This window comes from Oncorhynchus nerka, linkage group LG5 (assembly GCF_034236695.1).
Source record: "Oncorhynchus nerka isolate Pitt River linkage group LG5, Oner_Uvic_2.0, whole genome shotgun sequence".
Classification (NCBI taxonomy): Eukaryota; Metazoa; Chordata; class Actinopteri; order Salmoniformes; family Salmonidae; genus Oncorhynchus; species Oncorhynchus nerka.
This window is the reverse complement of record NC_088400.1, coordinates 65,262,397-65,290,069: the sequence shown is the minus strand read 5'-3', so window position 1 is coordinate 65,290,069 and position 27,673 is coordinate 65,262,397. Positions and strand designations below refer to the sequence as shown.

The 27,673-nt window shown below is 40.1% G+C and overlaps 1 protein-coding gene across 4 annotated transcripts; it reads right to left on the bottom strand.

Moving 5' to 3' along the window:
* Window positions 1-963: 963 nt before the first annotated feature.
* Window positions 964-26,018, bottom strand: LOC135559562 (carcinoembryonic antigen-related cell adhesion molecule 1-like). 4 transcript variants are annotated; one of them, XM_065018931.1, is made up of 10 exons: window positions 25,840-26,018; window positions 11,115-11,205; window positions 8,170-8,457; window positions 7,786-8,040; window positions 7,244-7,513; window positions 7,016-7,096; window positions 6,542-6,568; window positions 2,986-3,036; window positions 2,817-2,849; window positions 964-2,700 (listed from the first exon to the last, which is right to left on the bottom strand). In XM_065018931.1, the coding sequence occupies exons 1-10, from the start codon at window positions 25,864-25,866 to the stop codon at window positions 2,603-2,605; spliced, it is 1,221 nt and encodes a 406-aa protein (XP_064875003.1). In that variant the 5' UTR covers window positions 25,867-26,018; the 3' UTR covers window positions 964-2,602. The 4 variants fall into 4 exon arrangements, with proteins under 4 accessions (XP_064875003.1, XP_064875004.1, XP_064875005.1 ...); XM_065018932.1 differs by having other exon boundaries at window positions 2,986-3,033; XM_065018933.1 differs by lacking the exon at window positions 25,840-26,018 and adding an exon at window positions 12,046-13,670.
* Window positions 26,019-27,673: the final 1,655 nt, after the last annotated feature.

The window sequence follows — 27,673 nt, the reverse complement described above, 5'->3', positions numbered from 1 at the left end:
CAGCATTCTTTTCCTCAAATTTGCTTTGTTAAAATCCCATTTAGATAAAAAACAAAATACTGCAAAGTTCCCTAAGAGCTGGAAGCGAAGCAGCCCTCCGCCATCTTTAGCCTATGACCAAGGTAAAATAACCTAGCTAGCGACTTCAAATCAATAAAATATCTATCAAAGGCTAAACATAGGTTTGACAAAGTAATTGTGATTAATTTTACTCATCAATTCAGATGAGTCTATACCATTCTGTGCAGTTGTTTGAGGCCTCCCTGTGCCATATGCTAGGTGGTGCATCTAACCTCCTGCCTGGAGCAGTAGTTGTTTATTTCAACACAAACATTGCCTGCTACAGTGTTGTACATAGAATATGTTTTTATTTTCTAAGATAAAATACTTATTACATACATTAATACATCACACACACACACACACACACAATACAGTATACACAGCACAAACATATTACAATGAATATAAAATAGGGGGATGTACAACTGCACAAAATTATATTTGCATGCAGGTTAAAAGCACTGTGTTGTGGTACAACATTATGTCAATATAATCATACAAACGATAGATTTTTTCCAAAAGATTGATTGACACAAATTGTCATGGAAGAATCACGTATTACATTTTGATTGCCTAAGTTGATTGTTAACTATGTGGGAGTATGAAAAGCACGCAGAGCAACAACAAAAAACGAAAACCTTAGCCTTGTTAAAATCCCCAGCAACAATGAATGCAGCCTCAGGATATGTGGTTTCCAGTTTGCAAAGAGTCAAATAAAGTTAGTTCAGAGCATACCATGTAACTTGATAAAAAGGTAAGAAAGCGCACCAAACCATCACGATCAGCATATGTAGCACCTACACCAGAGCAGTATCCAACCCACCCCTCCCCCCCTGCAAGCACCTTTACTTCCCACCCTGTTCCCCTAATTTCCCCAACACTTACCCCCCCCCCCCCCCATCAACCCACATTTAACAGGCATGCACAAACAGGAGAGAAAAAAAAGGAAAAATAATAAACACATTGTCTGGCCGATGCCAAAAAAGCACAGCGCAACCTCGAACAAGAGGTAAAACAAAAATAAAATCCCAACTATACGTTCACCTCTCACTATCCTAGAACTTCTACTAACATATGAACTGAGGATGCTCCTGCGAATTAAGTGTTCGGTTAGCATCTAAAAACCTAAACAGAATAAGTTGCAACTTAAACATATTGCGCATTTAAGCGTCATCCTGGGTCAATCCCAGAGATAAGCAAGATATAGCCTCAAGATTATATTGCTAAGCACTGCCGGTCAAAAAATAAACCATCTGCAACCGACATAGTCAGCCGTACCTTTACATACTGTGGGTCAGGAGATCGGAACAAGGATTTGTTAAATTAAACGTTCCCCCCATTAAAAAATAAATGTTTAATAAAAAAAATTTTTTTAAAATATATATATATATATATACATACATACACACACACTCACACATACATACATATACACATATATATACACATATATATACACATACATATATACACACACATACATATATATATATATATATACACATACACACACATATACATATATACACATACATATATACACACACATATATACACACATACACATATATACACACATATACATACATACAAAAAAGTTGCAGGAGCCTCTCACGCACAGCTGTTCACTCCAACATGCTAGCTCCGCCCCCTCAAGGTCATTTGTAAAGTGACTATGCATGGAAAATAAACAGCGAGTAGCAGCAGTGTAAAAACAAAGGCGGGGGCAATGTAAATAGTCTGGGTGGCCATTTGATTAATTGTTCAGCAGTCTTATGGTTTGGTGGTAGAAGCTGTTAGGGAGCCTTTTGGTCCTAGACTTGGCACTCCGATACCGCTTGACGTGTGGTAACAGACGGAACAGTCTGTGACTTGGGCGACTGGAGTCTGACAATTTTTTGGGCCTTCCTCTGTCACGGCCGAGTATATAGGTCCTGGATGGCAGAAAGCTTGGTCTCAGTGATGTACTGGGCCGTACGCACTACCCTCTGTAGCGCCTTACGATCGGATGCCAAGCAGTTACCATACCAGGCGGTGATGCAACCGGTCTTGCTCTCATTGAGGAAGAGGTTGTTATCCTGGCACCACACTGCCAGGTCTCTGACCTCCTCCCTATAGGCTGTCTCATCATTGTCTGTGATCAGGCCTACTACTGTTGTGTCGTCAGCAAACTTAATGATGGTGTTGGAGTCATGCATGGCCACGCAGTCATGGGTGAACAGGGAGTACAGGAGGGGACTAAGTACGCATCCCTGAGGGGCCCCAGTGTTGAGGATCAGCGTGGCAGATGTGTTGTTGCCTACTCTTACCACCTGGGGGGGCGGCCCATCAGGAAGTCCAGTTGCAGAGGGAGGTGTTTAGTCCCAGCGTCCTTAACTTAGTGATAAGCTTTGTGGGCACTATTGTGTTGAACGCTGAGCTGTAGCCAATGATCTGTGACCATTGACGTTTAGCATTTAAGAATGAGTCAGTTACAGGAATCAAATCATCAAGACAAATATGGTTGGAGTTCACTGTAACTGCCAGGTAAACTATCCGCTTAAGTTTCATACACGCCTCCATTCTCCTGCCCCTTTCCAGGCTTGTCTGCGTCCTCTTCCCCTGCTTTGTGGTTGACCGTCAGCGGAACCATAATCTCTGCAGAATCACACACAGAAGGAAGACATCAACTACAGCCTCTCTCCTACTGCATCAACTGCTATTTAAGAATTTACCTCTGCTTTATACAGTCTTAAATTAACTGGATTACTTGCCTCGTTCTGTCTGGACTCTTTCACTGCCTTTAGCTGAGGAGAAGAGAGAAAAGTTGAGCTTAGCATTCTCATACACAGATCACATTAGTATTTGTTGTGTTCACTTCTGGATGACAATGAAAAGGAGGCTCAGTGGCAGAATTCCAGGTGAATGCCACTGTCTTCTTACCCTCAGGCTTTGACTCATATTTAGGATGGTTGGATCTGCTGGCTGCAGCTGCTGATGAGAACAGAAGGACAAACTTTCTCTAATCAGATCATTTTGAAATAAACACTCCTATACTTCAAAGCATTCAGATGTACAACTGACTAGATATCCCCACTTTCCCAATACATAGTGTATTATATTTCACTTTTAAGAATCTGTCAATTACAGCAGTGTTTCCCCTAGAATTGGTCATTCAACATTGGTTTACAGCAAACAGAGTAGAAGAGGTTCCTTGAATTTAGGATGTACAGTTGAAATCGGAGGTTTACATACACTTATGTTGGAAGCATTAAAACTAATTTTTCAACCACTCCACAAAGTTCTTGGTAACAAACTATAGTTTAGGCAAGTCGGTTAGGACATCTACTTTGTTTATGACAAAGTCGTTTTTCCAACAATTGTTAACAGACAGATTATTTCACTGTATCACAATTCCAGTGGATCAGAAGTTTACATACACTGAGTTGACTGTGCCTTTAAAGAGCTTTGAAAATTCCAGAAAATTATGTCATGGCTTTAGAAGCTTCTGATAGGCTAAATGACATTATTTGAGTCAATTGGAGGTGTACCTGTGGATGTATTTCAAGGCCTACCTTCAAACTCAGTGCCTCTTTGCTTGACATCATGGGAAAATCAAAATAAATCAGCTAAGACCTCAGAAGAAATATTGTAGACCTCCCCAAGTCTGGTTCATCCTTGGGAGCAATTTCCAAATGCCTGAAGGTAACACTTTTATCTGTACAAACAATAGTACGCAAGTCTCCTAGAGATGAACGTACTTTGGTGTGAAAAGTGCAAAGCAATCCCAGAACAACATCAAAGGACCTTGTGAAGATCCTGGAGGAAACAGGTGCAAACGTATCTATATCCACAGTAAAACAAGTCCTATATCGACATAACCTGAAAGGCCGCTCAGCAAGGAAGAAGCCACCGCTCCAAAACCTCCATTAAAAAGCCAGACTACGGTTTGCAACTGCACATGGGGACAAAGATCGTACCTTTTGGAGAAACATCCTCTGGTCTGATGAAACAAAAATAGAACTGTTTGGCCATAATGACCATTGTTATGTTTGGAGGAAAAAGGGGGAGGCTTGCAAGCCGAAGAAAGGGGGTGGCAGCATCATGTTGTGGGGGTGATTTGCTGCAGGAGGGACTGGTGCACTTCACAAAATAGATGGCATCATGAGGTAGGAAAATTATGTGGATATATTGAAGCAACATCAAGAAATCAGTAAGGAAGTTAAAGCTTGGTCGCAAATGGGTCTTCCAAATGGACAATGACCCAAGGTATTAGACGGTGGAAGCACACTTCCAGAGTTGTGGTAAAATGGCATAAGGACAACAAAGTCAAGGTATTAGAGTGTGGCCATCACAAAGCCCTGACCCCTATCCTATAGAAAATTTGTGGGCAGAACTGAAAAAGCGAGTGCGAGCATGGAGGCCAACAAACCTGACTCAGTTACACCAGCTCTGTCAAGAGGAATGGGCCAACAACTTATTGTGGGGAAGCTTGTGAAAGGCTACCGAAACGTTTGACCCAAGTTAAACAATTTAAAGGCAATGCTACCAAATACTAATTGAGTGTATGTAAACTTCTGACCCACTGGGAATGTGATGAAAGAAATAATAGCGGAAATAGATCACTCTACTATTATTCTGACATTTCACATTCTTAATATAAAGTCGACCGATTATGATTTTCAACGCCAATACCGATTACTGGAGGACCATAAAAGCCGATACCGATTAAATCGGCTGTTTTTATTTATTTATTTGTAATAATGACAATTACAACAATACTGAATGAACACTTAATTTAACTTAATATAATACATCAATAAAATTTTGCCTCAAGTAAATAATGAAACATGTTCAATTTGGTTTAAATAATGCAAAAACAAAGTGTTGGAGAAGAAAGTAAAAAGTGCAATATGTTCCATGTAAAATATGTGCCATGTAAGAAAGCTAACGTTTCAGTTCCTTGCTCAGAACATGAGAACATATGAAAGCTGGTGGTTCCTTTTAACATGAGTCTTCAATATTCCCAGGTAAGAAGTTTTAGGTTGTAATTATTATAGGAATTATAGGACTATTTCCCTCTATAGCATTTGTATTTCATTAACCTTTGACTATTGGATGTTCTTATAGGCACTTTAGTATGGCCAGTGTAACAGTATAGCTTCCGTCCCTCTCCTCGCTCCTCCCTGGGCTCTGGAACCAGCAACACAATGACAATTAGCACGCGCTAACTAGCTAGCCATTTCACTTCGGTTACACAAGCCTCATCTCGGGAGTTGATAGGCTTGAAGTCATAAACAGCACAATGAAACCCCACCTCTTTGACGCACAACGAAGAGCTGCTGGCAAAACACACGAAAGTGCTGTTTAAATTCATGTTTATGCGCCTGCTTCTGCCTACCACCGCTCAGTCAGATACTTGTATGCTCAGTCAGATTATATGCAACGCAGGACACGCTAGATAATATCTAGTAGTCAGATTATATGCAACCCAGGACACGCTAGATAATATCTAGTAATATCATCAACCATGTGTAGTTAACTAGTGATTATGATTGATTGTTTTTTATAAGGTAAGTTTAATGCTAGCTAGCAACTTACCTTGGTTTACTGCATTCGCGTAACTCCTTGTGGAGTGCAACAAGAGAGAGGCAGGTCGTTATTGCGTTGGACTAGTTAAGGTTGCAAGACTCTCGGGATCCCCCAAGCTGACAAGGTGAAAATCTGTCGTTCTGCCCCTGAACAAGGCAGTTAACCCACTGTTCCTAGGCCGTCATTGAAAATAAGAATGTTCTTAACTGACTTGCCTAGTTAAATAAAGTTTAAATAAATGTTTAAAAAAATATATATATATTTTTTTTTAATCGGCGCCCAAAAATACAGATTTCCGATTGTTATGAAAACTTGAAATCGGCCCTAATTTATCGGCCATTCCGATTAATCGGTCGACCTCTAATCCTAACTGACCTAAGACAGGGAATTTTTAATAGGATTAAATGTCAGGAATTGTGAAAAACTGAGTTTAAATGTATTTGGCTAAGGTGTATGTAAACTTCCGATTTCAACTGTATTTTCCCTTTAAATTTGCATAAGGTTATGAGATTACTACTGTGCACTCACTATCTGTACTTTACTATTTATATATATTTGACAACTTTTACTTCACTATATTCCTAAAGAAAATCATGTACTTTTTACTCCATACATTTTCCATGACACCTACAAGTACTTGTTACAATTAGAATGCTCAGCCATGACAGCAATATGGTCCAATCCACACACCTATCAATATAATGCATTGTCATTCCTACTGCCTCTGATCTGGCAGACTCACTAAACACAAATACTGCATTTGTAAATGATGCCTGAGTGTTGCAGTGTGCATACATTAATACATTATTAAGACCATTTCAATTCAATTAAATGCACATTGTCTAACATTTTGGTAAAGCAGTGAGTATGAAGAGTTGGGCCAGAAAGAGCCAGAGAATCATCCTACCTTTAATTTTCTTCCACAGCAACCAAACTGGGGAGTGAAAATACAAATATTTGACAACTTCTTAAAGTACAAGTCTGTATTAACCATTCTATCAGCTATTGAGTATGACTTCACTGACAATTACACGCTTAAGCTGCAAGAACAGATATTTTCAGACAGCACCAATAAACAACCTGCATACAGTACATGCACACCTGCATACAGTACCTGCACACCTGCATACAGTACCTGCACACCTGCATACAGTACCTGCACACCTGCATACAGTACCTGCACACCTGCATACAGTACCTGCACACCTGCATACAGTACCTGCACACCTGCATACAGTACCTGCACACCTGAACACTACTGTAAATATAGGTAGAACAGGTATCCCCTTCAGGGGGTATAGCTCATCACTGTTGTTGCTGCTGTTATGTCAATCTGTGCTTCACAACTATGTACATGTTACTATAGATGTGCTGTTCTTACCTGTTATGACGGCAACAAGCGCTACAATGGTAATGGTAACGACAACACCAACAACAACCCCACCACCAATTTCAGAAGGCTCTGAAATGAAAAATACATTTTGTATTGATACTTTGACAGGAGTTTCAGGTATTCAACATAGGACATTTTGAATGCTGCACTACAACACTAGCAGTGTCACTAACATATCAATAGATAAGATTAACACACTTATGAGTGTCCACTCACCTGGACCAAACACCTCTTCAACTGGATCACTGACTTCCTCTTCTCCAGCAGAGTTCTTCAGCTTGCAGATGTACTTGTAACTGTTGGTTGATTTGCCAGTGTCACTCTTAGAGACAATCAGCTGTTTTCCTATGACCTCCCACGCCCCCTCCCCCACTTTCCAGCTGTAGGTGACTCGTTCAGCACCAGTGGTGTCGCCTTCACAGGTTAGAATGCAGGAGGTTTTGTTGGAGTTGCAGGTATAAGTGATTGTGGGTTTGGGAACTGCCTCTGTAAATTCAGGAACGAAAGAGAAAGACAAAGCAGGAAAAAAAGGCACTGCATAATCTGCTATTTAATATAGAGGCACACAGACACACAGACAGAAACACTTACTGATAACATAATATATATGTCCGCTCAAGCATTTTGCTGTTGAACTCCACATAATAAACCCCAATGTCTGTTTTCAACATAGTGTAGCATTGAAAATGTCTACAACACTAGCAGTGTTACTAACAGATCAATACATAAGACTGTAGCACACTTGAGGGTCCACTCACCTGAACCAAACACCTCACTGACTTCCCCACTAACAGAGTTCTTCATCTTGCAGATGTACTTGTAACTGTTGGTTGATTTGCCAGTGTCGCTCTTATTGACATTAATCTGTTTGTCTAAGTCCTCCCACGCCCCCTCTCCCACTTTCCAGCTGTAGGTGACTGGTTCAGCATCAGTGGTGTCGCCCTCACAGGTCAGATTGCAGGAGATTTTGTCTGGGTTACAGGAAGAAGTGATGGTGGGTTTGGGGACTGCCTCTGTAAATAGAGGAAAGAAACAGGAATCATTTGGGAAAATGCTTGTGAGGCACTGCAATACATAACCTGCTGTTTCTCCATGACCACGCACACACACAGATGTATGCACAAACGCACAGAACCACTTACTGAAAACAGATAATGTATATGTCTGGTCAAGCAGTTTGCTGTTGAACTCCACAGAATAAACTCCACTGTCTGTTTTCTTCAATCCACTGATTCTCAGCTCTCCAGTAGTCTGGTCCAGGGTTGTACGCTCTTTGAAGGCACCATAGATGTCCAGACCACCAAAATCCTTGTCCCACTCTGCCACCTTGTTCTTCCCATGCTTCCATAGGACGCTTGTGATGGGGTCAGGTACTGTGGACTTGTCCGGCGTCAACACGAGCTCACCTCCCACTTCATGATAAAGATCATCTAGGAAAGCAGACATTTCATACATGTATCAGAGTATCAATGCATCCAGGGTAACACATTATGGTGAGGGTATAAATATGTAGTCCTAACCCTATTGGCATTGAACTGATATTATTATCAACCTTTACTGTTTATATCTAGAATTCTGCTTGCTGGGTGTATCTGGTCTATGTAGTCTGAACACCGTGACTAGTATGCCCCCCCACCACCACCACCACAGCAGAAATGTATCTAGACTACACTACAGATTAAAGTCGTTGTCTACACCCTGTCCACTATCACATCACTAGCTAGGTTTCCATCCAATCTGCGACAGATTTTCATGCAAATATTCTAAAATCTGCATGAAAAAATATGGACATTTTCCCACCAGAGATGTTTCAATCAAACTGACTTTTTCAGTATAAAAGGCTGTGTGTGATGACATAGTGCACATGAGTGTATGGAATTCCCATCTTATATAGTGCAAAGGAACAGCAAACCTGGTTTAAAAACAACAAATAAATCTACACCTCACGGCACAGCGCCTCTCCCCCATGTGGCCTACTTGTTGTGTGTATGTACTGACGTGTGTGTAACTGATAATGCACACACACTACATGTTAATGTTTTTCAATGTATGTAAGTTGTATAGTATTTTCTCTATAATGTTGCCATTGGCGTCGGCTAATGGGGATCTTAATCAAATCACACTAAATGTACTTTTCCCCTTACATGTTCATGTACCGGGAATAAAAATCTTAAATTCAATGTGTTTCCATCGCATTTTCAACTCTACCGATAGTTTTGTCACAAGAACTGTTGCATTGAATAGCAAAATGCCTACTCTGGTCATGGCACCTGCGTTCTAGCTAACAGCTCTCAGATACAGTGCGGGTAGGCTGTGCTGGTAGGTTGTGCTGGTAGGCTAGTCTACATGATGACATTATTACGGCAGTCAAGTATCAATAATCATGTCACCAGAATAAGACCCTGGATATTCATTGGAAAGGAGCATTAAGATTGCGTGCACTTTCACCACCCTGGGAAGTTCATCATAACTTATTTCCTGGGGCACCACTTTGTTTTTAGAAGCAGGTGGGTAAAAACACAGAGGTGTCTGGGGGTCCCAACATTTCTTGGGGCATCTTAAGCTAATTTCCTGCATTTTTAAACAATCCAGTATACCGTCTCTATTTAGAACAAAAAGTTAGCACAAATGGCCACAATCATCAAGCTAGGTAAGAAATCATTATTAAACATGTTTAAGTGATTCATGAGACTAAACTTGATCAAAGGTAATTCAATAATAAATATTATGTTGCACCTTTAACCAATAGCCTAACAAATGAACAACCCCCACCAGTCCGACCCCCACCAGTCTAGTCAATAACTCAACTACCTCCAAACACAAGTTCCTTCCCAGTTCCGACCTTTAATGTGTCCAATCAATTGAATTTACCACAGGTGGACTCCAATCAAGTTGTAGAAACATCTCAAAGATGATCAATGGAAACAAGATGCATCTGAGCTCAATTTCAAGTCTCATAGCAAAGGGTATTTTTTACGAACATTTCTAAAAACCTCAAAAAGAAAGGAGGACCAAGGCACTTCATATAATTGATTAAAATGCCTTTATTAGTATGGCATGTTCAATAGAAACAAAGTTGTTGTTTTTTTTTAAACCGCAGCGTTTCGTCTGCATGGCCTTCATCAGGGAGTATAAAAAAAGGAATACAAGGTCCTCTTTTTAACAGCTTTTCAATTAGCCCTAATTGGAAGAGGGAGTGGTTACTGATCAGGCCCTACACCCAAACAAGGGCACTGCGTTCATCCACCTCTGGCCTGCTCGCCTCCCTACCACTGAGGAAGTACAGTTCCCGCGCAGCCCAGTCAAAACTGTTCGCTGCTCTGGCCCCCCAATGGTGGAACAAACTCCCTCACGACGCCAGGACAGCGGAGTCAATCACCACCTTCCGGAGACACCTGAAACCCCACCTCTTTCAGGAATACCTAGGATAGGATAAAGTAATCCATCTCACCCCCCCCCCCCTTAAAAGATTTAGATGCACTATTGTAAAGTGGCTGTTCCACTGGATGTCTTAAGGTGAACGCACCAATTTGTAAGTCGCTCTGGATAAGAGCGTCTGCTAAATGACTTAAATGTAAATGTTACACAATTGATTGGACACACCTAGTAAGCAATACTATACACATTAAAAGGTGAAATACTGTAGCTATGTTGTCATAAAAATACAACTCCAAACTAGAAGTATCCGAAAACTAAAAGGTAGTTCTAACCTTAAATATGACAGGGAGAAGTGTCAAGAATAAGAAAGCTAAATATTCCATAGTACACTAGAACACAGCAAAACATGAACAACAACAGTGTAACCATAGCTGAGGGCAATGGAGCAAAATGTCCACTAGATGACAGCAAATGGACCTATCACAACCCTACAGGAAGGGTGAGAAATACATATCTTCATTTAAACCAGGGTATTTAGTGGCCTGTAGTTTGTAAATCCAAAAACTGTCCCTTTGGTTTAACTGTTTAAGAAGGTCCCCTTTTCTAATAGAGGCCGGAATATGATCAATACCATTGCTTGTAGGGAGGCAGGGTTGCCATGGTGTAGGGACTTGTAGTGCCTTGCCATGGGGTAGTCTTCATTGCCTACCCGTATAGCGTACTTGTGTTCCGCTAAGCGGTCTTGAAGGCGTCTCTTTGTCCGTCCAATGTAGAACACCTTGCACTGTGGACATTCCAATCTATAGATGACATGAGTGGTTTTGCAGTTAATGAAATGCTTGACGTAATACTCCATTTTGGAAGCTGTGTCAACAAAATACTTCCTTCTGTGCAATATTACTGCAATGGTTACATTTAAAGGAGCCCTTGGGTTTGTGGTCAAGCCAAGTTTTTTGAGAGTCACCCGGAAGATAACTGTGGACTAATTCGTCATTTAGGGTAGGACATCTCTTAAAGCTTATGACTGGTGGCTCAGGAAAGACTTGGCGTAGTAGCGTATCACTTTGGATGATTCCCCAATTATTTTGACTGATTATTTTAATGCTCTCTGCTTCAGTGGTGTATTTGTAACAACATACACTCTCTGATGTATCACGAGGCTCTCCCCTTCGCAACATGTTCTCTCTGTCAAGTAATCCAGCCCTTATACCGGCATCTTTCAGGACCTGAACGCTGTAGCCCCGATTCAAGAAGCAATTCTCAAATTCAGCAGATTTGACACTGTAGTCTGTTTCCTGATCGCAAATTCTGCGGACTCTTTGGAATTGGCCATATGGAATGTTTTCTTTTAGCCTTTTGGGGTGAAAGCTGTCTGCCCTCAGAATGGTATTCCCATCTGTAGGCTTCCTAAAGATTGATGTGTGCAAACAACCTTTACTAATGAAAAAATGAATGTTATACTTGCTGTACTCCATAGTTAGTTTGATGTTAGGGTTAATGTTGTTAAGGTATTAATGGAAGGAAATAAGTTCATCTTCTGAGCCGGACCAAAACAGACAAACATCATCAATATAGCGTCCCCACCATATAATCCGGTCAAAGAAATGGTTATTAGAAGGATCCAAAATTAAGTCATTTACCCAAGTACAAACCAGCATAGGAAGGAAGGGCTTTAGCTCCCATGGCACACCCTTTGACCTGTTTAATACGGTCCTGAAAGATAAAGATGTTATGATTAAGAGTCCATTCAGTCAGTGAGACAATGAATTCTGTAGGAGGCATCTCAGTTTCAGGTCGGGTACTCAAGAAATGGTGCATAGCTGCCAATCCTTGTTCATGCTCAATGGTGGTGTATAGAGACTCCACACCCATGGGGACTAAAAAGGAAGCTGTACCTATATTGTTCAATTCCTTAATGTTGTTCAACACATCTGTGGTATCTTGAAGATGGGCTGGGAGTGACGTCAGAACAGGCTTAATAAAGTAATCAATGTACTTAGAGATGGGTTCTGTCAGACTTTCATTACCACTAATGACTGGTCTGCCTGGGGGATTTTCAAGATGTTTGTGGACCTTTGGAAGAAAGTAAAAAGAAGCCATACACGGACTGCCATTGAAAAGACATTTGAACTCATTGTCTGAAATGTAGCCCTTCTCCTTAGCTTCTGTGAGGATCCCTTTCAATTCAGTTTTTAGGTCATCTGTAGGGTTGAAGGTAAGAGATTGGTAGAATTCATCATTGTCTAATTGACGGTAGGCTTCTGTCACATATTTGTCTTTACTCCACACCACTGTAGCACCGCCTTTGTCTGCTTTTTTAACCACAATCTGTTCATTTTTGGACAATGATTCAACTGCATCCCGCTCTGTCTTAGAAAGAGATGCCCAGTATACCCTTAATCTGGTACTAGATCAAAGCTAGTGATACGTAACCAACTTTCCAATTAACGGCAATACATTTCTTATCCGCTATAAATGCACTTTCTTCAGATAAGTCTCCAATATCAACATCTAAAGCAAACAAAAGCAGGGCGAAGGGAGAATCTGTAGGCCTGCTGAGATGAAAGAACACACTCTTTGTCAGAATTCAGCCAGCCTTCACAAGACCATAACAAAAGCAAATATGTCCCGTTTTGTGTTTTACACCTCCAATTGAGGAATGACATTTCCGAGTGCATGATTATACTGTAGTTTACTACAGTGTCTGTAAATAAATATTGATATTGGAAAGAAGTGGAGGGTCCAACAAGTCAAAGTGGAATCAAAAAATGTAATCATCATTGAAAAGGAAAAGGCACAACACACACATAGGTTAGGCTACCAAGGTGAGCGAGCGTTACGCCTTTTTAATAAGTCTTGATTACCCAGTTATTTGTCTCTGCCTGCAAATTGTCCTTCTAAAAGGCAGGCTATGTCCTATAGGACTATGCATAACGTAGCAAGTGTCGTTGTCATCATTCTTCCTGCCTCCAGTTCAGTAGCCATACCTGCACAATCAAGTGTGCGTGTGGTCTCAATTAAATAGAGTAGGCTGTACCCTACGCATGGGAGAGAAGCACAGGGCAGTAACACTACATGACCAAAAGTATGTGGATACCTGCTCGTCGAACATCTCATTCCAAAATCACGGGCATCAATAAGGAGTTGGTCCCCCCTTTGCTGCTATAACAGCCTCCACTCTTCTGGGAAGGCTTTCCTCTAGATGTTGTAACATTGCTGCTATAACAGCCTCCACTCTTCTGGGAAGGCTTTCCTCTAGATGTTGGAACAGTGCTGCTATAACAGCCTCCACTCTTCTGGGAAGGCTTTCCTCTAGATGTTGGAACATTGCTGCTATAACAGCCTCCACTCTTCTAGGAAGGCTTTCCTTTAGATGTTGGAACATTGCTGCTCTAACAGCCCCCAGTCTTCTGGGAAGGCTTTCCTCTAGATGTTGGACCATTGGTGCTATAACAGCCTCCACTCTTCTGGGAAGGCTTTCCTCTAGATGTTGGAACATTGCAGCGGGGACTTGCTTCCTTTCAGCCACAACAGCATTAGAGAGGTCGGGCACTGATATTGAACGATTAGGCCTGGCTCGTAGTCGGCGTTCCAATTCATCCCAAAGGTGTTTGATGGTCAGGGCTCTGTGCAGGCTAGTCAAGTTCTTCCACTCCAATCTCAACAAACCATTTCTGTATGGACCTCGCTTTGTGCACGAGGGAATTGTCATGCTGAAACAGGAAAGGGCTTTCCCCAAACTGTTGCCACAAAGTTGTAGCACAGAAACATCTATAATATGATTGTATGCTGTCGCGTAAAGATTCCCTTCACTGGAACTAAGGGTCCTAGCCCGAACGTTGAAAAAGCCCCAGAACATTATTCCTCTTCATGAAGCTCCCGACGAACAGTTATTCCCGGCCATCGCAAATCGTTTGGCCTCCCGAGTGGCGCTGCGGTCTAAGGCACTGCATCTCAGTGCTAGAGGCGTCACTACAGACCTTGGTTTGATCCCGAGCTGTATCACAACCGGCGGTGATCGGGAGTCCCATAGGGCGGCGCACAATTGGCCCAGCGTCGTCCGAGTTAGGGGAGGATTTGGCCAGAGTAGGCCATCAATGTAAAATAAGAATTTGTTCTTAACTTCTTGGTGACAGAAAGCAGTATTTCACGTCCGGATTAAATGCATGCCCAAATTCAACTGCCTGCCCAAATTCAACTGCCTGCTACTCATCCCCAGAAGATAAGATATGCATATTATTAGTAGATTTGGATAGAAAACACTCTGAAATTTCTAAAAATGTTTGAATGTCTGTGAGTATAACAGAACTTATGTAGTAGGTGAAACCCAGAGGAAAAACCATTCAGATTTGTTTGAAGTCACTCTCTTTTCAATGGGTTTTCATTGGGAATTCAGATTTCTAAGGGACCTTCTTGCAGTTCCTACCGCTTCCACTGGATGTCACCAGTCTTTAGAAATTGGTTGAGGTTATTCCTTTGTGTAATGGGCGCGTGACCAGAAAGGTAGTGTCAGTTTGTTTTCTTCCTGTATTGAACACAGATCATCCAGTCTTCAATTTTATCGAAAAAAATACCTAAAATTGTATTACAAAAGTAGTTTGTAATACAGGTTTACAGGTAACTTTTGAGATATCCACATACTTTTGAGATATTTTGTAGTCACGTTGCACAAGCTAGAACCGGTGTTTTTCTGGATCAAACTCGCCAAATAAATGGACATTTTGTATATATATCGACGGAATTAATCGAACAAAAGGACCATTTGTGATGTTTATGGGACATATTGGAGTGCCAACAGAAGAAACTCGTCAAAGGTAAGGCATGATTTATATTTTTATTTCTGCGTTGTGTCGCGCCTGCAGGGTTGAAATATGTTTTCTCTCTTTGTTTACAGAGGTGCTACTCTCAGATAATAGCATCGTTTACTTTCGCCGAAAAGCCTTTTTGAAATCTGACATGTTGGCTGGATTCACAACACGTGTAGCTTTAATTTGGTATCTTACATGTGTGCCTGGGTTTGTTGCTATGGTCCTACATGCATGAAACTATTTCTGTGACTCTACAGGTTGCATGTCCTAATAAGAAAATATGATAATGGTGGCTAAATGCCAGAGGTGATGAGCAATTAAGAGGAGTTACTATGAGTATGATGTAAGGAGGACAAATATATAAGAAGTCTGTGCCAAGACTGGAAGGCAGTTGCTTTCATGATCCAGCTCGGCTTTAATTATGAAGTAATAAAAAGTATATTTGAACTCACATGCTCCGGTATTTGTGAAATATGATTGACCAAATATTTTCACGACATAAATGGCGAGCTTGCCAGGAGTGGCGAAAAGGGACCAGAGACAGTGAAAATCTGTAGCTGTGAATGGGCTTCCTGGACGGACTGCACAAAATGCAAGTGGCCGCTTATTAAGACAGTAAACTGAGTTCTTACGTATAGTTCTTGTGTGGTCCGCTCTAGGAACCTGTTTTCAGAGGTAGGTCACCAAGGAGGTCTCTCCAAATTTGACGAACCAAAGAGATACTGGGAGCTTATGAGTTTGATGAAATGCATGCGACATATTGGGGGTATAAGCTTTTGAGGGTTGCAACCATGAATATAAGTACAGTAATTGGTGTGTGACCATTGGAGAGGGAGAGTTGTGTGCACCGTCTATTTTGACTGGCTCAGCTGAGTGGGGCTATTCATCTGATTAATCTGATTTGTTCAGACGGTTCATCTGACCAGTTGTTCAGTCTGTTGTGAATATGTTGTCTGATTTCGTATGGCCGGGATATATTTGATTAGACCTGCGTGAGTTGCGAGCAAACGCAGCCCATTTGTCTGATTCAATTGGTCCTTGTCAGCGGGTTATTCAATTCGTCTGGCTCACGCAGTCGCTCAGCTGGGGTGGGGGATCGGTCTCATTCAGGTTGTCTGTCTGCCCTGTTGAACTGTTCTTTTCAGTTTAGTTTGAGGTGACCAATGACTATCTGCATGGTCGAACAAAATTAAATAGAAATCCTGTAATACCGCTTTTCGTGTATGTAAATCCATAAGGTCCACTTGGATGGGTAAACATCCTGTGTAATATTGCCTTTTCTGTGTGGAGGTGAATCAGGAAAGTGCTGTATAATCAGGTGTTTGATAAGGAACGATATGGGACTGGATAGACGTTTATTTGATAATGGGACTGCATAGACGGATATTTACTAGTCATATCCGCAAAATACCGCCCTGAAATAAATGTAAAATCTGTAAATACCGCCATTTAAATTGAAGACAGGGGTCAGCTCAGACAGTCAGATAAAAAGCTGTGGTTACCGCCCTGAAATAAAGTTAGAGTATACTCAGGTTGCTTAGGAAAGCGTGAAAGATTACTTAGGATTTCTCTGACACTTTCCTATAAGACAACTTATCATGTAGAGGGAGTGTATCGATAATTAATAAGTCACTTTGGAAAGCGTGAAAGGTGTGTGACAGTTCTCTGCTGTTGTGGGATTAAAAGGTTGCGCCTCTCTTGGTCTGACGGAGGGGACGCAACCAGTCCTGCACTAGGGGAGGTGAATATTATTTGTATTTAAATACCCAGTGAAAGGATGTGATACTATAAATGTGAACAGTTAGGATAAATTGTAAAATACATGAACATTATATTATTAGTAATAAATGTCAAGGCGACATCAGCGATTGCCTGGTAAGGCCATTGAAAATTGCATACTGCAAAGTGGATGAATATATAGTCTATAGAAATTGGAACATTTGAAGTAAGAATAAACTCAAAAAGAGAGAACAATTATAAAAACTTAGAAAAAGGGGGAATACCCAATAGTCTGAGTACAATAATCAGATATACGGATGTGGATATACATAGGAGAGAATAGAGTGTGGTTAAAATCATTTAGGGCTTGAACTTGACCGTTAAAGATTTTTAGTCCTGGACCTATAGGGAGTAATATAAGAACAAGATAAAGTGGTTAAACAAGGGAATAGCACAATAAAACTAAACTACTGAGCAAAGAATAAATAGGAATATCACAGGAAAATAGTTAGAAGCTTAAAAAATAGTTATTTTAAAACCACGGAGTCGCTGAAAGAAGCGCTAGTAAATTCTACCAATTCGGCTCGAATATGAAAGAGCAAACTAGATCATGTTGTGCAACATTACCCTGTTAACAGGATAATTCAAATCAAATCAAGAATTCAGGAAGGCAATTATGAATTGGAACAATTACATAAAACCAGAATCAGAAGCTCAGTTTCCTAGCGTATTGAAGTTAGCGTTCTATTAGCGTCATTGCGCTAACCGTATCATTTAGTGTAAAATGGGGTGCTTGGTAATGTCATTCAGGCTATTTTGGTTGGATTTCAAAGCACTAGATTGGATGTACCAGCGTGCAGAATAACTGATGAGTTAACAAATGCTCGAAGTCTGATTGAATATTGCTGGTGTCAGTAAACATCTGGGAAATAACGTAATTTGAATTGTTGCAAGCAGCACAGTTGGTGACCAATGTGTTTAACAAACAAGTAAAGAGCCTAACCAGCTTTGCGAGGTGAGTAGAATGGAGGGTGAAGATGTATTTTCTTGCTTATATCTAGAAGCGGCATAGCTAAATTAGTTAGCCACATTAGCTTGGGTGCTTGACTGCCATGTGGGAAAAATAGTAGGAATTATGGTTCAGAAAGTTTGGTTCAACCCTGTTCATTAGAGCACTTTGGGGTTGAATAGTCCTTGTGAGAATCAAGGACAGTGGATATTAGGTAACATATTAAAATGGGCAGTATGGGCGAGAGTATGACTAAGTAATGTTTATGAATAGTCTGACTTTGTATCACGACACATTCAAACTATCCTTAACTTCTTAGTGATGAAATCCCGTTAACGGGATCGATTTGACAACAGCCAGTGAAAGTGCAGGGCGCCAAATTCAAACAACAAATCTCATAATTCAAATTCATCAAACATGCAAGTATTATACACCATTTTAAAGATAAACGTCTTGTTAATTCCACCACAGTGTCCGATTTTCAAAAAAGCTTTACGGTGAAACCATACCATGCGATTATGTTAGGTCAGTGCCTAGTCACAAAAAAACATACAACCATTTTCCAGCCAAAGAGAGGAGTCACAAAAAGCAGAAATAGAGATAAAATGAATCACTAATCTTTGATGCAACCGCTGTGTCAGATTTCAAAAAAGCTTTATGGTGAAAGCACACCATGCAATAATCTGAGTACAGCGCTCAGCCATCAAAACAAGCCATACAGATACCCGCCATGTTGCGGAGTCAGTTAAAGTCAGAAATAGCATTATAAATATTCACTTACCTTTGATCTTCATCGGAATGCACTCCCAGGAATCCCAGTTCCACAATAAATGTTTGTTTTGTTCGATAAAGTTCTTCTTTATGTCCAAATATCTCCTTTTTGTTTGCGCGGTTAGGTCACATTCCAAATGCACAAGGCGCGGGCACTAAGTCCAGATGAAAAGTCAAAACTGTTCCATTACAGTTTGTAGAAACGTGTCAAACGATGTATAGAATCAATCTTTAGGGTGTTTTTTATCATAAATCTTCAATAATATTCCAACCGGACAATTCCTTTGTCTTTAGAAATGAAAGGGAACGGAGCTCGTGCTCGTGCGTGTGACCAAACTAAAGTATTTCAGCCAGACCACTGGTTCAAACAGCTCTTATTCGCTCCCCTATCACAATAGAAGCCTGAAACAATGTTCTAAAGACTGATGACATCTAGTGGAAGCCATAGGAAATGCAATCTGACCAAATTTACACTGTATATTGGATAGGCTATCACTTGAAAAACTACAAACCTCAGATTTCCCACTTCCTGGTTGGATTTTTCTCAGGTTTTTGCATGCCATATGAGTTCTGTTATATTCAAAGACATCATTCAAACAGTTTAAGAAACTTCAGAGTGTTTTCTATCCAAATCTACTAACAATATGCATATATGAGCAACTGGGACTGAGTAGCAGGCAGTTTACTCTGGGCACGCTTTTCATCCGAACGTGAAAATACTGCCCCCCAGCCCAAAGATTTGGGGTTTCTGTGTTGATATAATATGTATGCTATGTGGTAGAGCAGGAACACAAGGAATTATAGCTATGGTAAAGTAGTACTGGCGAAAAGACAACACGTGGAGGTTTCGAGAACCATGCGACTCAAGAAAACCTTAGTTTTAAAACCTGTGAATCTTTGTTACATTACTCAAATTAGATTATTTGAATTGACTGAAGGGAGGAGGAGATGATAGTAATGAAAGTGGCCTCCCTGTGAAAAGTAGAACTGGGTTTGTTTTTACTATATTTTAAATAAAAACTCCCCTGGTAACATAAACCTTAGCGACAAGAAAGGTGTATTCACTATGAATAAGTGTAGACTAAGGATGCATTGTGATAACTGGTCTTTTATTTCTAGGACACTTGTGAAAGGAAACCAGGGACGAAGGGAGGTTGTAGTAATGTGAAGAGTTATGAACGACAATGAAAGGTTCCGTTTAAAAATGTACATTCTAACCGGGATGATGTGTGATGAGTTAAGGAGCAGGAATTTGAGTCTTAGTCTCAAAGTCAGCACTGAGGAATGTCATTCTGAATTTGGGGTGGATCATTTATAAAATATTGTAGTTTTTTTATTCGGATATAAAGAAAGAGTTGCTTTCGAACGGTGAAGGCTCTACTCAAATATATTAAGCTGGGGGAGACTCCGGAAACATTGTTTCTAAGTGTCCTCCGACATGGAGGTTGTTAGAGTACTCACTGGATCGGGTAGCCATGAGGGTTTTTGTTATCTTTTGTTTTACAGTGTATTCAGACTAGAGGTCGACCGATTAATCTGAGTGGCCGATTAATTAGGCCCGATTTCAAGTTTTCATAACAATCGGGAATCTGTAATTTTGGACGCCGATTTAAAAAAATATATAAATATATTTTTCACACCTTTATTTAACCTCTTGCTTCTACTCGGGACGCTTGCGTCCCAACTAGAGCTCTGGAAATGCAAATGCGCTACGCTAAATGCTAATAGTATTAGTTAAAACTCAAAAGTTCATTAAAATACACATGCAGGGTATCGAATTAAAGCTACACTCGTTGTGAATCCAGGCAACAAGTCAGATTTTTAAAATGCTTTTCGGCGAAAGCATGAGAAGCTATTATCTGATAGCATGTAACACCCCAAAAGACCCACAGGGGACGTAAACAAAATAATTAGCATTTCGGCGTTACACAAACCGCACAATAAAATAGAAAACATTCATTACCTTTCACCATCTTCTTTGTTGGCACTCCTAGATGTCCCATAAACACTATTTGGGTCTTTATTTCGATTAAATCGGTCCATATAAAGCCTAGATATCGTTATATGTAGACTGTGTGATAAACGAAAAAAACATCGTTTCAAAACGTAACGTCATTTTTTAAAATTCAAAAAGTCGACGATAAACTTTCATAAAACACTTCGAAATACGTTTGTAATGCAACTTTAGGTATTAGTAAACGTTAATAAGCGATAAAATTCATCAGGAGGCGATGTAAAGATCATTAGCTGTCCGTCTGGAAAAATGTCCGGCTAGAAACTCAACGAAAATATCCGGTCCTAGCCCTGAGGAGATACGGTGCCCTGCATGTGTTTGACCAAGAAAAAACTCTAAGGGAAATGACAAGACTCTAGACACCGTGTGGAAGCTGTAGGTACTGCAACCTCAGTCAATTAATTGTGGTTCACCTTTATCAATGGGTTCAAGTAGCGCATGGATATATTTTCCCATTTTCAGTGATCAGTTTTTCCTGTGCTTTTCGATGTAAATGCCGTTCTGGTAAAGCCACAGCAGTGATTTAACCAGTTTTATAAACGTCTGAGTGTTTTCTATCCACACAGACTAAGCAAATGCATATACTATATTCCTGGCATGAGTAGCAGGGCGCTGAAATGGTGCGCGATTTTTAACAGAATGTTCAAAAAAGTAGAGGGTCGACTTAAGAGGTTAACTAGGCAAGTCAGTCAACACATTCTTATTTTCAATGACTGCCTTGTTCAGGGGCAGAACGACAAGAGTTTTACCTTGTCAGCTCAGGGATTCAATCTTGCAACCTTACGGTTAACTAGTCCAATGCTCTAACCACCTGCCTCACGAGGAGCCCGCCTGTTACGCGAATGCAGTAAGAAGCCAAGGTAAGTTGCTAGCTAGCATTAAACTTACCTTATAAAAAACAATCAATCAATCATAATCACTAGTTATAACTACACATGGTTGATGATATTACTAGTTTATCTAGCGAGTCATGCGTTGCATATAATCGATGCAGTGCGCATTCGCGAAAAAAGACTGTCGTTGCTCCAATGTGCACATGACCATAAACATCAATGCCTTTCTTAAAATCAATACACAGAAGTAAATATTTTTAAACCTGCATATTTAGCTAAAAGAAATCCAGGTTAGCAGGCAATATTAACCAGGTGAAATTGTGTCACTTCTCTTGCGTTCATTGCACGCAGAGTCAGGGTATATGCAACAGTTTGGGCCGCCTGGCTCATTGCGAACTAATTTGCCAGAATTTGACGTAATTCTGACATAACATTGAAGGTTGTGCAAGGTAACAGGAATATTTAGACTGATGGATGCCACCCGTTAGATAAAATACGGAACGGTTCCGTATTTCACTGAAAGAATAAATGTTTTGTTTTCGAGATGATAGTTTCCAGATTCGACCATATTAATGACCTAAGGCTCGTATTTCTGTGTTATTATGTTATAATTAAGTCTATGATTTGATAGAGCAGTCTGACTGAGCGATGGTAGGCACCAGCAGGCTCGTAAGCATTCATTCAAACAGCACTTTTGTGCGTTTTGCCAGCCGCTCTGCTGTTTATGAATTCAAGCCTATCAACTCCCAAGATTAGGCTGGTGTAACCGATGTGAAATGGCTATCTAGTTAGCGGTGTGCGCGCTAATAGCATTTCAAACGTCACTCGCTCTGAGACTTGGAGTAGTTGTTCCCCTTGCTCTGCATGGGTAACTCTGCTTCAAGGGTGGCTGGTTGGTAGGTGATCAAATACATATGTCATGCAATAAAATGCAAATGAATTACTTATAAATCATACAATGGGATTTTTTGTTGTTTTAGATTCCGTCTCTCACAGTTGAAGTGTACCTATGATAAAAATTACAGACCTCTACATGCTTTGTAAGTAGGAAAACCTGCAAAATCGTCAATCGTCAGTGTATCAAATACTTGTTCTCCCCACTGTACATGTTTTACATATAATTAAAGATACACTTGTTCTTAATGCAACCGCTGTGTCAGATTTTTTTTTTTAACTTTACGAAAAAAGCATACAATAATCTGAGACGCGCTCAGAAATACACAACATTTCTCCGCCATGTTGGAGTCAACAGAAATACGAAATTACATCATAAATATTCCCTTACCTTTGATGATCTTTCATCAGAATGCAGTGCCAGGAATTCTAGTTCCGCAATAAATCGTTGTTTTGTTCGATAATGTCCATTACTAGTGTCCAATTAGCTACTTTTGCTAGCATGTTTAGTTCACATGTCCAAAAGCTGGCGCCGGTCCAGGCGAACTCGGACAAAAACTTCAAAAAGTTATATTTCAGGTCGAATAAACTGGTCAAACTAAGTAGAGAATCAATCTTCAGGATGTTATTATCATATATATCCAATAACGTTCCAACCGGAGTATTCGTTTTTGTCTACAGAGTAATGGAACGCATGGCGATATCATGAGAAATGCGCCTGACCAGGAACTGGCATTCTGCCAGACCACTGACTCAAATAGCTGCCATCCGGCCCCACGTCACACTAGAGGCTTCATTCCACGTTCTACTGACTGTTGACATCTAGTGGAATGCGTAAGAAGAAGTGCGAACAGATCCATATCTTACTGGGATGTGAATAGGCGATGGGTTGAAAATCAACCAGCCCCAGAATTTCCACTTCCTGTTTGGAAGTTTGCCTGCCATATGAGTTCTGTTATACTCACAGACATAATTCAAACAGTTTTAGAAACTTCAGAGTGTTTTCTATAGTAGTAATAATAATATGCATATATTAGCATCTGGGACAGAGTAGGAGGCAGTTCACTAGAGGCACGCAATTCATCCAAAGTGAAAATGCTGCCCCCTATCCCTAAAAAGTTAAGGAGAGGTTTATCTATAATTCCATGTGTAACACTTGTATTTTCATCAACATTTATGATGAATATTTCTGTAAATTGAGGTGGCTATGCAAAATCACTGGATGTTTTTGGAACTACTGAATGTAACGCGCCAATGTAAACTCAGATTTCTTTATATAAATGTGAACTTTATCAAACAAAACATACATGTATTGTGTAACATGAAGTCCTATGAGTGTCATCTGATGAATATCATCAAAGGTTAGTGATTAATTTGATCTCTCTTTGTGCTTTTTGTGACTCCTATATTTGTCTGGAAAAATAGCTGTGTTTTTCTGTGGCTTGGTGGTGACCTAACATAATCGTTTGTGGTGCTTTCGCTGTAAAGCCTATTTGAAATCGGACACTGTGGTGTGATTAACAACAAGATTACCTTTAAAACAGTATAAAATACATGTATGTTTGAGGAATTTTAATTATGAGATTTCTGTTGTTTTTGAATTTGGAGCCCTGCACTTTCACTGGCTGTTGTCATATCGATCCAGTTAACGGGATTTCAGCCCTACGAAGTTTTAAGATGCAATAGGAAAACCCAGAGGAATCCCCAAGGAATAAAAAGCAAGAGATGAAATTAAGTCAGGATTTGAATAAATTTTTGTTTGGATATCACCTTAAAAAAACCTAGACTGGATAAATTACATTTACAATGATCATCAAAGATTCATTAACTATACAGACTCTGCATTGACAGCTTTGAGTGAACAAGTAAGGCATTGACCAAGCTGAAAAGACTACACCAGGAAGTAAAAGACAATGCTGGACATGATTCCCATGCCTGGGACTGGTTGGACTCAATCCTGGGAAAATGGGGTTGTCGTACCTATCAAGACCGACATCAATTGATATAGACGGTGTACTTCCCGAGGATCCTAATAATGATCACAGGTTTCTATCAAAATAGGTGGTGCTCAAAAGACTGATGAGAAGGGAGTGGACATTATCATCATATTGGATCTTTGAATGTGCATTGTATCAAAGGAGTGATTGAACATTGTGTTGTAATAAGGAGTGTGTTTAGTGAATAACTATAACTCTCAGGCAAGGCTGAGAAATGCATGCATATGCTTTTTTTTACACTGTATATTGAAGGATAATTGGCTTGAGGAGGGATCTTATTCTGAGTTGGATTTTGGGGTGTGGGGCTATTTAGCCCCAGATGAGGGGATACATTGTGAATTTGTCAGTACATATGTGGCAATTATTTATTTCAGAAGAAGCCAGCAAAACTAGTGTATGTGCTCTAGGTCATTTGACACCATTAGACATGCACGTGGTTATACTTGTAACTGTTATGGCCTAACTATGGTTACACCTCTTGGGTTTTTCCCAGAACAGGGGTTCCCCTTTCAGTGGAGTCAGCAGGATGTCATGTATTGGTTAATCCCGTAGAGTTTCAAGGTCTGTTGCTATGGTCCTACATGCATGAAACTATTTCTGTGACTCTACAGGTTGCATGTCCTAATATGAAGGAAATATGTTAACGGTGGCTAAATGCCAGAGGTGATGAGCAATTAAGAGGAGTTACTATGAGTATGTTGTAAGGAGGACAAATATGTAAGAAGTCTGTGCCAAGACTGGAAGGCAGTTGCTTTCATGATCCAGCTCGGCTTTTATTATGAAGTAATAAAAAGTATATTTGAACTAGCATGCTCCGGTATTTGTGAAATATGATTGACCAAATATTTCAAAGACAAAGGGCAAGAAGGTATGGTAGCCCCCCTAAGGCCGTCCATATCACCGGCCCTGCCATGATCAAGCAGAACCTTCTGTAGGTTTACGCCTTGGTAGGCCAGGACTTAATATTCCATCACTTCCTGAAGTTGGTTGTGTGTGTAGCTACAAATAATAAGAAGGGTGCAGTCCTTATTTGTCATCGAAACCCACATAGACTTAGTTTAAAACCATTCAGACTTTCCATGTTGAAAATAACTAAAAAAGAGCATGTTTAAACGATTGTCAATAATGTCGCTATAAAAGCTTTTTGTTTCAGATTGCCATGTGTTTTTTCATTGATGTGAATCCCACTTGGGCGGCTGCGCTTGTTCTTGAAGTTGCAATGTACATTGTGTTCATAAGGCACATTGTTACATATCCTACCTATTGTTAATCATAATCAAACATTATGATGTGATAATGTTGTAGGCTACACAATAAGCACACAAGTAGCCTTACAAATATTAGGTAGACCTAAAGCTAAATTCGACCCTGCGGGTCGGTTCGACTTACCTCCGGAAACCAATTTTTGCGCCACATAAAGCCAGAAGCACAATCCGATGAGCGTTAGTTTGGGCATATTTGCTAATTAGTTTGTTTAGATAATAAATAAAAGTTCAAATGAGATATGCTAAAACATTATGTGGTTTATAGCCTAGCCTACGTCTGATATTGTATTTCATGAGGCTGTGAAAGTGAAAGTAAAATGTAGTTTAGTTCCTCACTATTCATGACCTCTTGGTGGAAAATAAAGTTTAATTTAAACTTGTAAATTATGTTTAATAGCTGCAATGGAATCATATGGTATACAAACACATTGCATTATGTTTATATGTTAACTTTACTAAGCATTTTTTCTAAACCCTTCTGGAATATTCATTCCTGTGGTCCTACTCATACCTGGTCTTTGGCGCCTCCGTGTGTGTATAATTGGCTATAATTGGCTACTACGCACAGAATGATATATATATATTATATATATATATAATTGAAATGGATAGAATCTCTGCTATAATGTAACAACTTGGCAACACTGAAATATTTAAAGGTAAATGAATAACTATAGTTTATTTAATTTTCCTCCTGTCCACTGAGTGTAAGAGAGATTTCAAATAAACAGCATATAGCCATTCATCCATATGCCTATATGGCATGCACACTAAAACATTCACAATATTAAATATTTTCCTCAAAACATATAATACATGTTTGCCATCTTATTGTATGGATAAATATTTCATTATAATTCACAATATATATTGAACAAAAATATAAACGCAACATGCAACAATTTCAACGATTTTACAGAATTACAGTTCATATAAGGAACTCAGTCAATTTAAATAAATCAATAAGGCCCTAATCTATGGATTTCACATGACTGGGTAGAGGCGCAGCCATGGGTGGGTCTGGATGGGAGTCAGGCCCAAGTGGGAGCCAGGTGGTCTGCTCTAAAATGATGTTGGAGGTGGCTTATGGTAGAGAAATTATCTGGCAAAAGCTCTGGTTGACCTTCCTGCAGTCAGCATGCCAATTGCACGCTCCCTCAACTTGAGACATCTGTGGTATTGTGTTGTGACAAAACTGCACATTGTAGAGTGACCTTTTATTGGCCCAACACAAGGTGCACCTGTGTAATGATCATGCTGTTTAATCAGCTTCTTAATATGCCAAACCTGTCAGGTGGATGGATTATCTTGGCAAAGGAGAAAAGCTCACTAACGGATGTAAACTAATTGGTGCACAGCATTTCAGAGAAATAAGCTTTTTTGTGCACATGGAACGTTTCTGGAATCTTATATTTCAGCTCTTGAAACGTGTTGCGTTCACATTTCGGTTCAGTATACATAGTTGAATATCATAGTAGCCTAGGCTAAACATGACAGCACATACAGGATAACAATATGATGCATAATAACACAAAAGAGAGAAAAAGAGATGAGTTTACTGAAGAGAAACAAACCTTTCCTGTACAGAATCTAAATATTTATCAAACTAACTATATATTCAACAAGTGCTTTTCAACTGGTTTCTTCTGGTACAGACTCTGTAGTTGTACTGGTCTCTGTTGGTACAGAGGATTTACCTATACTTCTCTATGTAGTAGACAGAGTATCTGAGCTACTCTCTATTGCTGTACAAATTGTATCTGAGCTCATGTCTCCTGGTCCAGAGGGTGCACCTGAACTGTAGTTTACTGGAGTAGATATTGTACCTACATGCTGTGGCTCAGAGACCAGCTGACAATCCTGGAATGCTTCTATCAGGAGTGTCTGTACTGTCTGACACTGAGTTAGTGGGTCTCCTCAGACCTGATTAGGCCAGGTGTTCCTCCCTCTCTGTCCAC

Excerpts from the sequence above, each read along its gene's own strand:
- LOC135559562 (XM_065018931.1), bottom strand. The coding sequence starts at position 25,866 with ATGTGGCGCAAAAATTGGTTTCCGGAG. Across the intron at positions 7,097-7,243 it reads TGAAGAGGTGTTTGGTCCAG|AGCCTTCTGAAATTGGTGGT; the intron begins GTGAGTGGACAC and ends TTTTCATTTCAG. Across the intron at positions 2,850-2,985 it reads ATATGAGTCAAAGCCTGAGG|CTAAAGGCAGTGAAAGAGTC; the intron begins GTAAGAAGACAG and ends TCTTCTCCTCAG.